The 12,456-nt window shown below is 44.7% G+C and overlaps 1 protein-coding gene across 5 annotated transcripts in view; it reads left to right on the top strand.

Moving 5' to 3' along the window:
* The window catches only part of DNA2 (DNA replication helicase/nuclease 2), a 36,361-nt gene that overhangs the window by 18,280 nt on the left and 5,625 nt on the right, over nucleotides 1-12,456 (top strand). For all 5 annotated transcript variants that reach the window (XM_019538498.1, XM_019538499.1, XM_019538497.1 and 2 more), the window contains 8 exons: nucleotides 219-449; nucleotides 1,027-1,143; nucleotides 1,235-1,344; nucleotides 2,689-2,798; nucleotides 5,460-5,684; nucleotides 9,603-9,796; nucleotides 9,900-9,989; nucleotides 10,075-10,276. In XM_019538498.1, coding sequence (XP_019394043.1) covers nucleotides 219-449; nucleotides 1,027-1,143; nucleotides 1,235-1,344; nucleotides 2,689-2,798; nucleotides 5,460-5,684; nucleotides 9,603-9,796; nucleotides 9,900-9,989; nucleotides 10,075-10,276 — 1,279 coding nt within the window. The remainder of the gene's footprint in view (nucleotides 1-218; nucleotides 450-1,026; nucleotides 1,144-1,234; nucleotides 1,345-2,688; nucleotides 2,799-5,459; nucleotides 5,685-9,602; nucleotides 9,797-9,899; nucleotides 9,990-10,074; nucleotides 10,277-12,456) is intronic.

Raw genomic sequence — 12,456 nt, 5'->3', positions numbered from 1 at the left:
ATTTTAAGAAGAAAGTCACTTTTTTAATTGAACAAAACCTTATAATGTAAGTAGTTCATTTTCCTGTGGAAAGAAATCAAGTCAGCATGTTCACATAGGAGGAGATTGAAACACAAATGTTTCAGAGGGTTTTTGTTTTTTTGTTTTTTTTAAAAAAAGGAAAAAATCAGTGCTGCTTATGCTTTATTATTATTATTGTTCTTGCTCTCTTTTCATAGAGAGAAGTCTGGAGATTGCATTGGAAACATGATCAGAATAGAACAGGTACAGGAAGTGTCTGATGGGCAATATCTTCATTATTTCCAGCGTAAAAGTGGTGCCTTGCCAGGAACAAACCTGTTGGTAGGTGACAGAGTTGTTGTGAGTGGAGAGGAGAAGACTTTACTTGGCTTGGCTGCTGGTTATGTTAAAGAAGTCAACATGACAAAAGTCTCTTGTTTATTGGACAGGTAATATAAAAGGAGGAGGAAGAGTGTGGCAATTTTGAAAGAAAGTTTTAACTTTAGCATTAAAAAGCTTATTGTGATGTCTAAAACTTTAAGAGCTCTGTTTTTGGTGCAGTCTTTCTGCCTGCCAACAAACCAACCCCCCACTAGCTTATGAGTGAATGATAAAATAAGATTAGGCCTGAAACTTCCTGGTTTTCTGCTTTTTAATTTTTGTATGTGGTTGATTTACAGCTGTTCCTAAGCTGTTGGTCAATAAGTAAAACTTGTGATGTCAGTGGAGTTCTGAAGAATGTTTTGTTGCACTGATGTCAAGTTCTTATAGATTTGTGTAGGCACCAGGGTCATCCTACTTCTTCCTTGTATGATGTCAACAGCCAAATACATTTTTAAATCGCGCTTCATTGATCGTATTTTGCTAATTAATTTTAAGGGTAGGAAGCTCTTGGTTCACATGGTCTATGAACTTAAGCCAGTGAACTGTCAGTGTACTTATCAAGCTTTTATGAGCGACAAGCAGATGAACATAAAAATAAATGCAAATTATAGTTCTTTTTACTATCCCAATAATGTCTTTCAGGAACCTTTCAAAACTCCCTAAAAACACAATATTTAGGTTAGATCATGAAGAAGGTGGTTTTGGTATAGATGTCCCTCTAGGAAATCTTTCTAAACTGATGGAAAACTCTTCTGCCAGGTTAGTAGAATTGAATTGCCTCCAGATCTCTAGTGATTATGTAAATACTCCCACTTATAGCAATTTTGACAATTTATTTTTTCCTCTATAGTGAAAAACTTCGCAGTTTAATAATAGACTTCCACAAACCCCAGTTTATCCAGCACTTGAGCTCCGTTCTTCCTCCTGAGGCAAAGGAAACTGTTGCAAATATTTTAAAGGGTATAAACTATATTTAATTTACATTGCAGTATGGTTTTTTCCTTGGTGATGAGACTTCTTTTATACGTTGTTTGATATTATTTTTAAATATATCCTTCTTGTCAAAGCATCTATATCAATAAAATGTAAATCTTTTCACTTGACTCAACAATACAATCTTCTGCTCAAAAGATGGAAGATTCCGATTTGCCCTTATTCCTACACCTAAATTTATAGGTCAGCAAAAAAGCCTTGAAAAATGTATTTTTTTTTTTTTTTTGTGCCTTCTAAGCTTTGATTTCTTCCTGCAGGTTGCTGGAGGTAGAGGCTCTAGATACAAACCTTTTTCTAAAAATGTTTTGCTACCACAATCCTCTGAGTTTGTTTTTTTTTTTAACTGTGAGATTGGACAACCAGAGGAACTCAGTGAATTTAACTCCTGCAGTGGGACATAAATGGTTCATCTGCTAAATGATTGGGTTCCAGCCATCTAAAACAGATGCTGGAAGCAGGTGATTATAAAGCCATTGCCAAACACAGTGTGTTCTGTATTTGTAGTGGCTGACCCCAGTCAGTTAGTCATGTTTAGGTGCTTATACAAGGTAGCTCCAGATTTTAGGACTTTTGAAATAAGCTAGCTTTGCTTTAGTTTCAAAGACCATTGTGTTGAGATCTGTACCAGATAAGAACTTTCCCAGCCTCTGGGCCAGTTGCAAAAGGAATACGGGATGGGAGGTAGAAGCATTGTGTATAATAGAGAATTCAGGGGAAGTAATGGGTCAAGAATGACTAGGATCGCAGAACAGTGGCAAATGTTGAAGATGTTGCTTTCCAATAGAAAGTGCATTTGCAAACTACCCATTTGTTTAAATGTTTCATTCTGGCAATCTGCATTAATTGATTTAGTAGCTAGAATCTCTTCTTCATCTTCAGGCAGTAGAAAAATTCAGTCTGTACTACCCTCAAGTAATACAAACCAGAGCATCTTGGTATACAATCTCCCTTGGCAGCCATGCATACATGCTGAACAGATGTGACAAAATGGAAACATATTTGGCATCTCTTGAAGAAGAGCATTGCTAAGAAATAATTAAAAACCACAGAAAGGCCCTCTAAAACACTAATATGATCAAAAATATGTTTTCCTGAGACAGGATAGAGAGCAATACTTGTTGCCTACTCAGTTTTAAAGAACCTTCAGATGTGTTATAGTGTTTGAAGTAGTTTTATAAAAAAAAAAAAAAAAACTTGCAGAATTACTTTGTGTAGTCTTTGTGTGTTAAGCGTTTGGTAGCTAGGGAAAGAAACTTTAGCAGCTTAGGTAAAATTAATTGCAAATGTTTTACTTCCCTTTTCTGATTTAAGGTCTGAATAAGCCTCAGAAACAGGCGATGAAACAAGTCTTACTTTCAAAAGATTACACTCTCATTGTGGGCATGCCTGGAACAGGAAAAACCACTACAATATGTGCTCTAGTAAGATCATAATATGGCTTAAAATTAAGTTTATTTTTAACACATGAGGTGGGATAAGCATGACTTGGTTTATATAAAGTGCCATTTTGTGACCTGTACAGAACTGTTGTGTGCACCATTTAAATGAAACAAATATGGAGTCTCTTTTGAAACAAAATGGCGTCGCAAGAACCATAAAATGAATTTGGTAGTCTGCAGGGCTTTTTTTTCCCCCCTTTGTGGTGATGGGGGGAATGAGTGGCAAAATTAATTGCCTTTTTGAACACTTTGCTGTTAGAATCCTGTGGCCCCAGACAAGGGGTGCACTGATAAAGGTTTTCTTGAACGATACCGATAGCCGATTTATTAACCAACTGTATCAGACGATTGTTGATCCAGTAACCAATATTTAATAATGCAAAGCCTTTTAAACTTCTGATGTAAACTTTTTTTTTTTCTTGACACACTCCAGGAGCCGCCTGTGTCATAAATGTATCAGCGTCCTGATGCTTAAAAATGGCAGTGGGGGCGCTTGAACTAAAGCTCATTGAATGAGTTCATTCAAGTATTGCCACCACCATTTTTAAGCACAGGGACACTGTTGCATGATATGTGACACTTTAATTAGAATGGTTCTCAGAGCTGCTCAAATTTTAAAGTGCCACCTCCCCTCCCCCACCGCCCCCCGGAGCACATGTGAAAATGCCAAGGGCCAGTTGCCTGAGCCTGCCCAGCAGGGCTGAGGGGAAAGATGTAAGCCTTCCTGGCTGCCCAGGGCTGTGTGGTCTCTGGGCCAGGTCTCTGCTCTCTGTCCAGGGCAGGGCCACGGGACTCTTCCGGACTGGGAGAAACCAGGCCTTTCTTCCCCCGCAGCCAGGCCCCAGATCCCAGGAGCTGGGCTTGTGTGGGGAAGGGCCCCTTCCTTTTCTGGTGCTGCTGCCAGGGGCAGGACAAGCCTTCGTGCCCCATGGGGGAGGCTGAATGTACCTGACCCAGGAAAGGCAGGACCCAACTGGGCTGAGGGTTGGGTGACACATGCCCACCTCTCCTTCCTGCTCCCCTCCCTGCCATGGCTGAACCAGAGCTGCGCAGGGTGAGGGCAAATGCGGGCTGCTTGCTGTGGGCTCGGGTCTATCCTGCTGCCTTTGCCCTGGAAGCCCCATGCCAGCTGCATGTTCCTTGCCTGCCTGGCAGTGGAAGGCACAACTTGCTGCCCCCCCCTGCAGCCAGGTGGGCAGGGGGGTGTGCCAGTGCAGGGCTTCCAAGGGAAAGGCAGCAGAGTGGAGAACCCTGAGCACATAGTGAACGGCCCACATCTGCTCCATGCACAAATACGAGGAGACGCATGCCTCCCCTGTGGGGTGCATGCAGCAGCAGGGAACTGCCCCGCCCCCATATACTCCGTGGATGAAATGCCTGTGGCTCTGTCTTGCTCCAGCCCTGGATCCCATGCATCACTCTGGCTGAGCAGTGTCCCCAGCCCCTGCTGTTGCCCCATTCTCTCCCTCACTATGGGCCTTGATCTGCCCCCACCACACCCCTTCCCTTTCCCTCCATAGACTAACCTGTGGGGAGCTGCTCTCCACTTTGTCTGGCTGTATTCCTTCCAGGTGCATGCGTGTGGCCATGCACATTCACATGAACCCCTTGCCTCCTGCGCCTGGCAGCCCCAAGGAGGACCCCTTGCAACATGGAATGCTGCCTGCCTGCAAGGGGAAACCTGCTGTTTCCTGAGGGAACCCAGGAATCAAGGGGCTCCAGCCCCATGGGAGAGAGAGACCCAGGTGTCCAGGGCCCTGGCCAGGAGGCATAATTATTAATAAGCATTATCAGCTACAATGGCCATAAACAGCTGATAGCTGATTAATGTCCCTTTAATCAGTGCTAATTCGATAAGCAGCTAATATATTGGTGCACCTCTACCCCAGGCTATATCAACATTTTGCAATTTTTAATTGGATATGAGGTTTGGGGAGAGACGAATAATAAACAGTGGGTTCAGTGTGAAAATCTGATGGTTTTAGATTTACAAACTCCTCATGTTATGTGCTATGCTTATGCTGATTACTTCTTGTAAATTGTGTTGCACTGGTGTGAAAGATGTCCAGACAGGATTTGCCACAGTGGGTAAAAATCTCAGTGTAGACAGAGCCTTACTTAATCATTCTTTCTTCTCACATGACTCACATGCTGCATAGAGCTGTAAAAGGCAATCAAGACTCATAGTAGAGATGATATATTTTATTAGACCAACAAGATTTTTGCAAAAGAAGTGCTTGAATTGCAAGCTTTTGGGCACAAATTCCCGTCATCAGGTATTGGAGAAAAGATTGTAAAAGTTCTCCTGGGTAGAAACAGAAGTTCATATCTTATAAGATTTTGCAGAGGAGTCAATAGATTCAAAACTCCTCTGGGTAGTCAGTTCATAGCTGGTATGGAACCTCTCAAATTACCTTGAAACAAAGGCAGGAGCAGGAGCTCAGGTTTCAGGTGGTCACAGTTGCTTCCTGCTTGGGAAAATATGAAGATTTCATGTTAAAAATGGGCTAAAATGTATTATCTTCCGTCCTAGATCTGTACAAATTTAGAAAAAATATAGATAGATTATCATTTTAAGAGACAGTATTATTGGTTGCTGTTCAACTTGACTTTCTTTTTCTGTCCTTTCCACTCTTTTATTAGGTACGGATTCTTTATGCCTGTGGCTTCAGTGTTCTGCTGACTAGTTTTACACATACTGCTGTAGACAACATCTTGCTGAAGTTGACCAGGTTCAAAGTGGGATTCTTGCGCTTGGGGCGAGTGCAGAAGGTTCATCCAGATATACAGAAGTTTACAGAGGAAGAAATTTGTAGATCCAAATCAATTAAATCTGTAACACATTTGGAAGAGCTGTATAACAGCCAGGTAAGGAAAAATAATTTTCAGTCCTCCAGCATACTAAGGGTAGTATAAATTGTCTAAATTGTAGCTCAGCTGAGCATCTTGGTAAAAGTGCCCTACAAGGATTGGGTTGGCATTGCATCAGAAGTGAAAGTTCTGAGATTGCTGTCAGTTCTGAATCAAAGTACTAGTAGTACCTGAGTGGGGTTTTTGATGTAAGAAATTAGATGCTGTTCTTGTTAGGGCCTACTGACATTGGGTAATGCCCATGAAATCTGTGGTGGGGGGGAGAACTTACTAGGGCTATGCAAAGCAGCACTGTTCCATTTCGTCTTGTTTCAGTGGTTCGACCGAACAGTGTTCCGTTTCGAATTTCATTTCGATTCGAGAGAGCTGTTCTGTCCCATTCTGTCAAAAGATAAGATGAAGGCTGTTTTGATGCTGTTTCAACATTTTGCTGGGAATGGGGAGTTGGCCCAAGCTGCCTCCCCGCCCCCCCAGTGCGATCTAGCGCCCCCTGCCGGATCAGGTACCCTCTACTGGATCTTGCACCAAGGATGGCAAGTCAGCCCAGCTGGACTGACTTCCCATCCGCAGCACTATGGTTGAAATATTTCAACTAGCCTCTTTCTGTTTTGAGGCTATTTTCCCCTCGAAATGAGTGGAAACAGTATCAAAACGAAACAGCTGTTGAAATTTCGTACAGCCCTAGAACTTACCCCAAATAAAATGCTGGCTTCCCAGAGGGAGCCAGCAGTCTTCAGGGTGCTGCAGACTGACAGTGCAGCCCACTGTGGGGAAGGCTGCCTGCTCAAAGGGCTGCCAGCAAGATTGCTGCTGCCCCTGCCCTTCACCACTTACTGGCTATGAGGGCTGCTTGTCATGTGGCTGCCACTCCACCAGTTGATGGTGAGGGGTGGGGTATATAACAAGTGACCCTTGCAGCCAATCAGTGGTGAGGGGTGGGGCCACCAGGGCCCTTCAGTGAGTCCATGCTCTGCCCATGAAATGGCTGCTGGGCCCTGTGCTCTGCTTGTGAATTTTAATTCAGTAGGTCCCTAGTTATAGTCTGTTTTTTAAGTTGATCTGTTTTTATTGCATCGCCTCAAGACCCTGCTTTCCTACATCTTATTTGTCTATACAGGTTTCCCTCTATTTATGTGGGTTCCATATATGTGAATTCACTCATGTGTTCACCCTTTTTCCACCCAAATTCCTTATATGTGAGGTAAATGGGTCACTAACTGGCTGGAGGGCTGCGCCCAAAGAGTGGTGGTGGACAGGTCTTATTTGACCTGGAGGGATGTGGGCAGTGGGGTTCCGCAGGGCTCGGTCCTCAAGCCCGCAGTGTTCAACATCTTCATTAGTGACTTGGACGAGGGGGTAAAAAGCACCCTGTTCAAATTTGCAGACGACACTAAGATGTGGGGGGAAGTGGACACGCTAGAAGGGAGGAATAGGCTGCAATCGGACCTAGGCAGGTTACAGGGGATGGTAGATGAGAACAGGATGGGTTACAACACTGACAAGTGCAAGGTACTGTACCTGGGGGGGAAGAACCAGCACCATACCTACAGGCTGGGGAACTCCCTTCTCATCAGTGCAGAGGCAGAAAAGGATCTTGGAGTCATTATCGATGCCAGAACAAACATGGGCCAACCCCAGTGTGGGGATGCAGTCAGGAAAGCCAACCGTACCTTGTCATGCATCTCGAGCAGGTCCAAGGAGGTGATCCTCCCCCTCTATGCGACACTGGTCAAGCCGCAGTTGGAGTACTGCGTCCAGTTCTGGGCGCTGCACTTCAGGAGGGATGTGGACAGCATGGAGAGGGTCCAGAGGAGGGCCACCTGCATGATCAGGGTGCAGGAGGGCAGGGCAGGCCCTACGAGGAGAGGCTCAGGGACCTGAACCTGTTTAGCTTCCACAAGAGAAAGCTGAGGGGGGATCTAGTGGCTGTTTACAAACTAGTCAGGGGAGACCAGCAGGCATTGGGGGAGTCCCTGTTCCCCCCCGAGCGCTACCAGGAGTGACTAGAAATAATGGTCACAAGCTGGCAGAGGGAAGATTTCAGACTAGACATCAGGAGGCAGGCGCTACTTCACTGTCAGGGTGGCTAGGATCTGGAACCAACTTCCAAGAGAAGTGGTGCTGGCTCCTACCCTGGGGGTCTTTAAAAGGAAGCTAGATGAACAAGTTGCTGGGGTTGTTTGATCCCAGTACTCTTTCCTGCCATGGCAGGGGGTCGGACTTGATGATCTGCTCAGGTCCTTTCCGACCCTACCCACTATGAAACTATAAATTCACTTTTATGTGATTGCGGCTGCACTGTGTCATGGTGCAGGTGGTGTCGGTTGCTCCCGGATCTGCTGCAGCACAGGCTGGGGTGAGTGGGGAGAAGCGGAAGCCCCGGGAGGTTGGGTGCACAGTGCAGCCCAGCAGCTACAGGCAACGGGTGTTGGCTGCTCTTGTGGCTGCTGCAGTGGGGACTGGGGTGAGTGGAGAAAAGTGTAGGCCCTGGGCTGCAGCAGACAGCGAATCCTGCTGCCTTGTGAGTGGGTATGAGACAGGGGTGCAGCTCTTGCTGTTACAAGTCCCCAGGAGGGCTGGGGGGTTGTGCTGGGCTCTTCCTGGGGGATTCGGGCCCCTGGAACTGCATGTAGAACAACAACTGCTGTTGCAGGCTGGGGTTGGCAGTGCCACCGGGCTCTCCCTGGTGGTTGGCAGACAGACTGGGGGGGGCTATGGTGAATTCTGGGGTGGCAGCAGCCCCCTTCCCAATGCAGCTGCCTCATTCCTGCAAGCAAGGGTGGGGCTGGCGATGGTACCCGGCTCTTCCTGGTGCTTCAGGCAGGTGGCAGTGGCAGCACTGGGAGGGGGGCTGTTGCCACCTCAATTTGTCGTAAGCTCCCCACAACCTGCCTGCCAAGCGCTGGGGAGAGCCTGGTGCCACTGCCGGCCCCAGCCTACAGCAGCAGCCTGCTGGCATCCTGTGCACAGATCCGCTTCTCCCCCGCCCCACCCCGAAGAGCCCAGCACAGCCCCCAGGTCTGCAGCCCTTCTGGGGGGGGGTGTAGCAACAAGAGTCATACACCCCTGCCCCACACCCACTCACAGTTCCTGCCACTTTGCTGCCTGCTGCAGCCCTGGGCAACAGGGTGTGCTGCACCCCTCCCACGCCCCTTCCCTAGTCCCACACTCGCTCCTTCCCTCCCTCACTGCCATGGGAACCTATCCCTATTTGCTACATTATAAAGTGGGTTCACTTTATGCAAATTCAATTTATGTGCCATTTTCTGGGAATGCATGTACTGCATAAATCAAGGGAAAGCTGTATATGCCCTTTCCACAAAGAGAATGTTTTGCTCATAGGAGCTTATGGGGTAGTTTATACATCCTAAAAGCCATGCTGATTTTTCTCATTGGCAGGCTGTGCAGGAAAATAATCTGAATGCATACTAGAAGTAACTTACATTTCACTTCAGGTTGCAACTGGAATACCTAGGTGGGGAAAAGGAGTATTTCTTGTTGTCATTTTTTTTTTTTTTTTTTTTTTTTATAGTTGTGTCTATAGTATCTGGGATAACAAGGGAAACAGCATTCTTTAGGGGAATATAGCATATTTCTTAAGTATATTAATAAAACTTCAAGATTTCCTGAATACCTGGCAGGAATGAATTATAAATGAGGTAATATACCTAAACTCAGGAGTGGCTTTTGTACTGGCTTAAAAAATAAGTAAAAGCTTATAGTCAGTTCTTTCTTTCATTCTTTTTTCAAGTAATCGTATTCCAGGGGTTTATTGGGGGTTTTCTGGTATTGTATGTTTAGTTAATGGTTATTCTTCATATGTATTTGCAGGTATTTTATTGTAAATGTATAATGAGGAAAGGGCATAAAATGTGTCTTCTGTAAAGATTTGTTTGGTATTTTTTTTTCTTCTAGCTGGTAATTGCAACAACATGCATGGGAGTAAACCATCCAATTTTTGCTCGCAAGCGGTTTGACTTTTGCATAGTGGATGAGGCATCCCAAATAAGCCAGCCAGTCTGCCTAGGCCCACTTTTCTGTTCTCAGAAGTTTGTGCTGGTGGGGGACCATCAACAGCTACCTCCACTTGTACAGAATGCAGAAGCAAGGTAAGATGCACAGCTATCAAATAAATATTTAAAAAAATGCTTGCTCTGGGCAAAATGTAAGCAAGCGCTTTGTAAGACTGCACGTCTGACTTTTTTGTAACAGAGATCTTGGCATGAGTGAGAGCTTATTCAAGAGACTGGAACAGAACAAGAATGCTGTTGTCCAACTAACTGTGCAGTACAGAATGAATAGGTATTTAAAGTTCTCTGTTGCTACTATGAGCTTTTAATATAAATTTTGCACTGCAAAATTTGACACTTGTTTTTAAATTCCATAGTAAAATTATGTCGCTGAGTAACAAGTTGGTGTATGAAGGCAAACTGGAATGTGGCTCAGAGAAAGTGTCAAAGGCCACTGTTAACTTGCCAGACTTAAAAAATTTGAATTTGAAGCTGGAATTATTCACAGGCTCTTCAGAAACATGGCTGAAAGAAGTTCTTGAGCCAAACAATTCTGTCTGTTTTCTTAACACAGAGAAGGTAAACTTTTCATTGCATTCTTTCCTTTCTCTTATGCCATACTTCCTTCAAAATACTACTTTCATTTTGATACTTGCAGGTGATATTGTTTAAACAATTTAAAGTTAAACGCTTGTGTTTTGTGGGGTAGGCAACAAAATGCAGTTTTAGTTTAAAAAAAAAAAAATCCTTTTCCAGTTTGTACAAACTCTTACAAACTTGCTAATAAAGCATGTCAACTAGAATGACTTCTCCATACAGTAGTGCTGTAAACAGTGTATCTCAGGTGAAGCAATCTGAAAGCCCAGTTAGAAGTCTGTGGATAGCTGTCTTGAAATGCTTGTGTCTTCAACATACTGAAAAGCCCTAGATACGTATGTTTTCGTTAACTTAAGTAACACTGAGTTAAGTACTCTAACCAGCTACAGGGTGTAGGTTGTAGCCATGTTGGTCTAAGGACATAGGAAGATAAGGTTCTCCAGGGAAATCTGATCTCTTTTGTTAGATATATTTGAGTTGGTCTAATAAAGACATCAGATTTACCCAAGGAACCTTGTCTACCCAGCTACAAGCATGTAACATGACAAGCTATATATATGTAACCAAATGTCATTTCAGCCACTTAAACTACTTCTGAAGGTTTTCCAGTAGCATGTAGGATTTGTTAGGGTAGAATGAGAAGTGTTCCACTAGCAGGAAGATTGCAACGCCTTTGCTGTGGAAATTTATTCTTACTGAACTCTGGATGATACTCTCAATGTAATGCAACCTGCTGCAGTTCCATAACTCTGACAAGTGCTGAGAACAAATGAGTATAAAATAAAGGGTTTTTCCTGGATTCCAGGGCCTGGAATACGTGGTGTTTATTAGGCCTGTGCGAAGTGGAAAGTATTCGCTTCGGATTTGGTGATCCGGACAGTGATTTGATTTGGCTGAATCCGAAGATATGTGGCGCAGGACCTTATTTGGCCATAGGCTATACAGGCAGGCAGTGCCGGCAGGAGCATGGGGGGGAGGGGTGGGGCAGCTGGATGAGATCTGGCTTGAGCCAGCAGCCTCAAGAGAAGCTGCAACTTTTCTGGCTGCTCACCTGACTGACCCCCTGCCAAGGCAAGGTAAGCAGTGCTAGCAGCTCTGGGGAAAATGTTTGGGGAGCTGGGGGATTGAACCTGGAACAGGGGGAAGCCCCTGTTTGTTCCCACAGCTCCCCAATCATTTCCCCCCCCAGCCCCCATGGCTTCTTCCAGGGCTGCGAGCTCAAGCTGTGACTCATCAGGCTGTTCCCCTGGCAGTCCCTCCACCAGGGCGGGGTGGGCAGCTCCTAATCATTCCCCCTGGAGAGATTAATGGGTCTCCTGATTCAGTTCGGATTTGGCAATTCAGCTGCCGAATCAGGTCGAATCTCCAAATTGAATCGGCTACTGCTCAGTCTTGGTGTTTATGGGAAACAAGGAATGGAATAATCTCTGGGGAAGGAAGGAGGGTGAATTGGGCACTTGGTAGGCAACATGTGGAGTTTGGGAGGAAGCTGACTGTTGTGGGCAGAAAGGTGGAAGAATCGGGAGTTTTGTGAAGAAAAACATATCTAAAACATGCTTATTGACTTCTGTTTAATCTGATATTCTAGTTTCATCTCATATTTTACTTTTCCTGAGTGTTTAAGTTTCTTAAATGTGTTGCCCTTCCACTGCCATGGATACTGGCAGATCAGATATTTGTTCTAGAACTGTTTTTAGATGCAACTAAAAGGTGCTTTTGGTCACCCCCACACAACCCATACTGTTACAGCAGGGATGGGCAATTATTTTGGTTGGAGGGCCATTTACTGAGCTTTGAAAAGCTATTGAGGGCCATATGGGTAGCCCTGCCCCTTGATGGGTGTCCCACTTGCTGATCACCATCTTGGGACTGGAAGTCCCGCCTGCTAACCCCTTACCTTTGCCACCAGAAGTCCCTTCTCTCACCCACTAAAATTACTCCTTTCAGCAAGGGGTTTTGCCGTCTCTTAACCAGAAAAATACGAAATTATATTCTAAAAATCACACGTCCTACAACATTCATTAATTTCATTAAAAAAATATTCTTGTCCTGATTTTTACATGGGTTTGTGTAGTGTACAAAGAGATGATAGTATAATAGCTTAAAATGAAGTCTCTCTCTTGTATATTGTGGGAGGGTGGGTATAGGTTTGTGGGTATGTG

This window comes from Crocodylus porosus, unplaced genomic scaffold (genome assembly GCF_001723895.1).
Source record: "Crocodylus porosus isolate Cpor-Errol unplaced genomic scaffold, CroPor_comp1, whole genome shotgun sequence".
In the NCBI taxonomy this organism is placed as follows: Eukaryota; Metazoa; Chordata; order Crocodylia; family Crocodylidae; genus Crocodylus; species Crocodylus porosus.
This window is presented reverse-complemented; position numbering and strand designations above follow the sequence as displayed.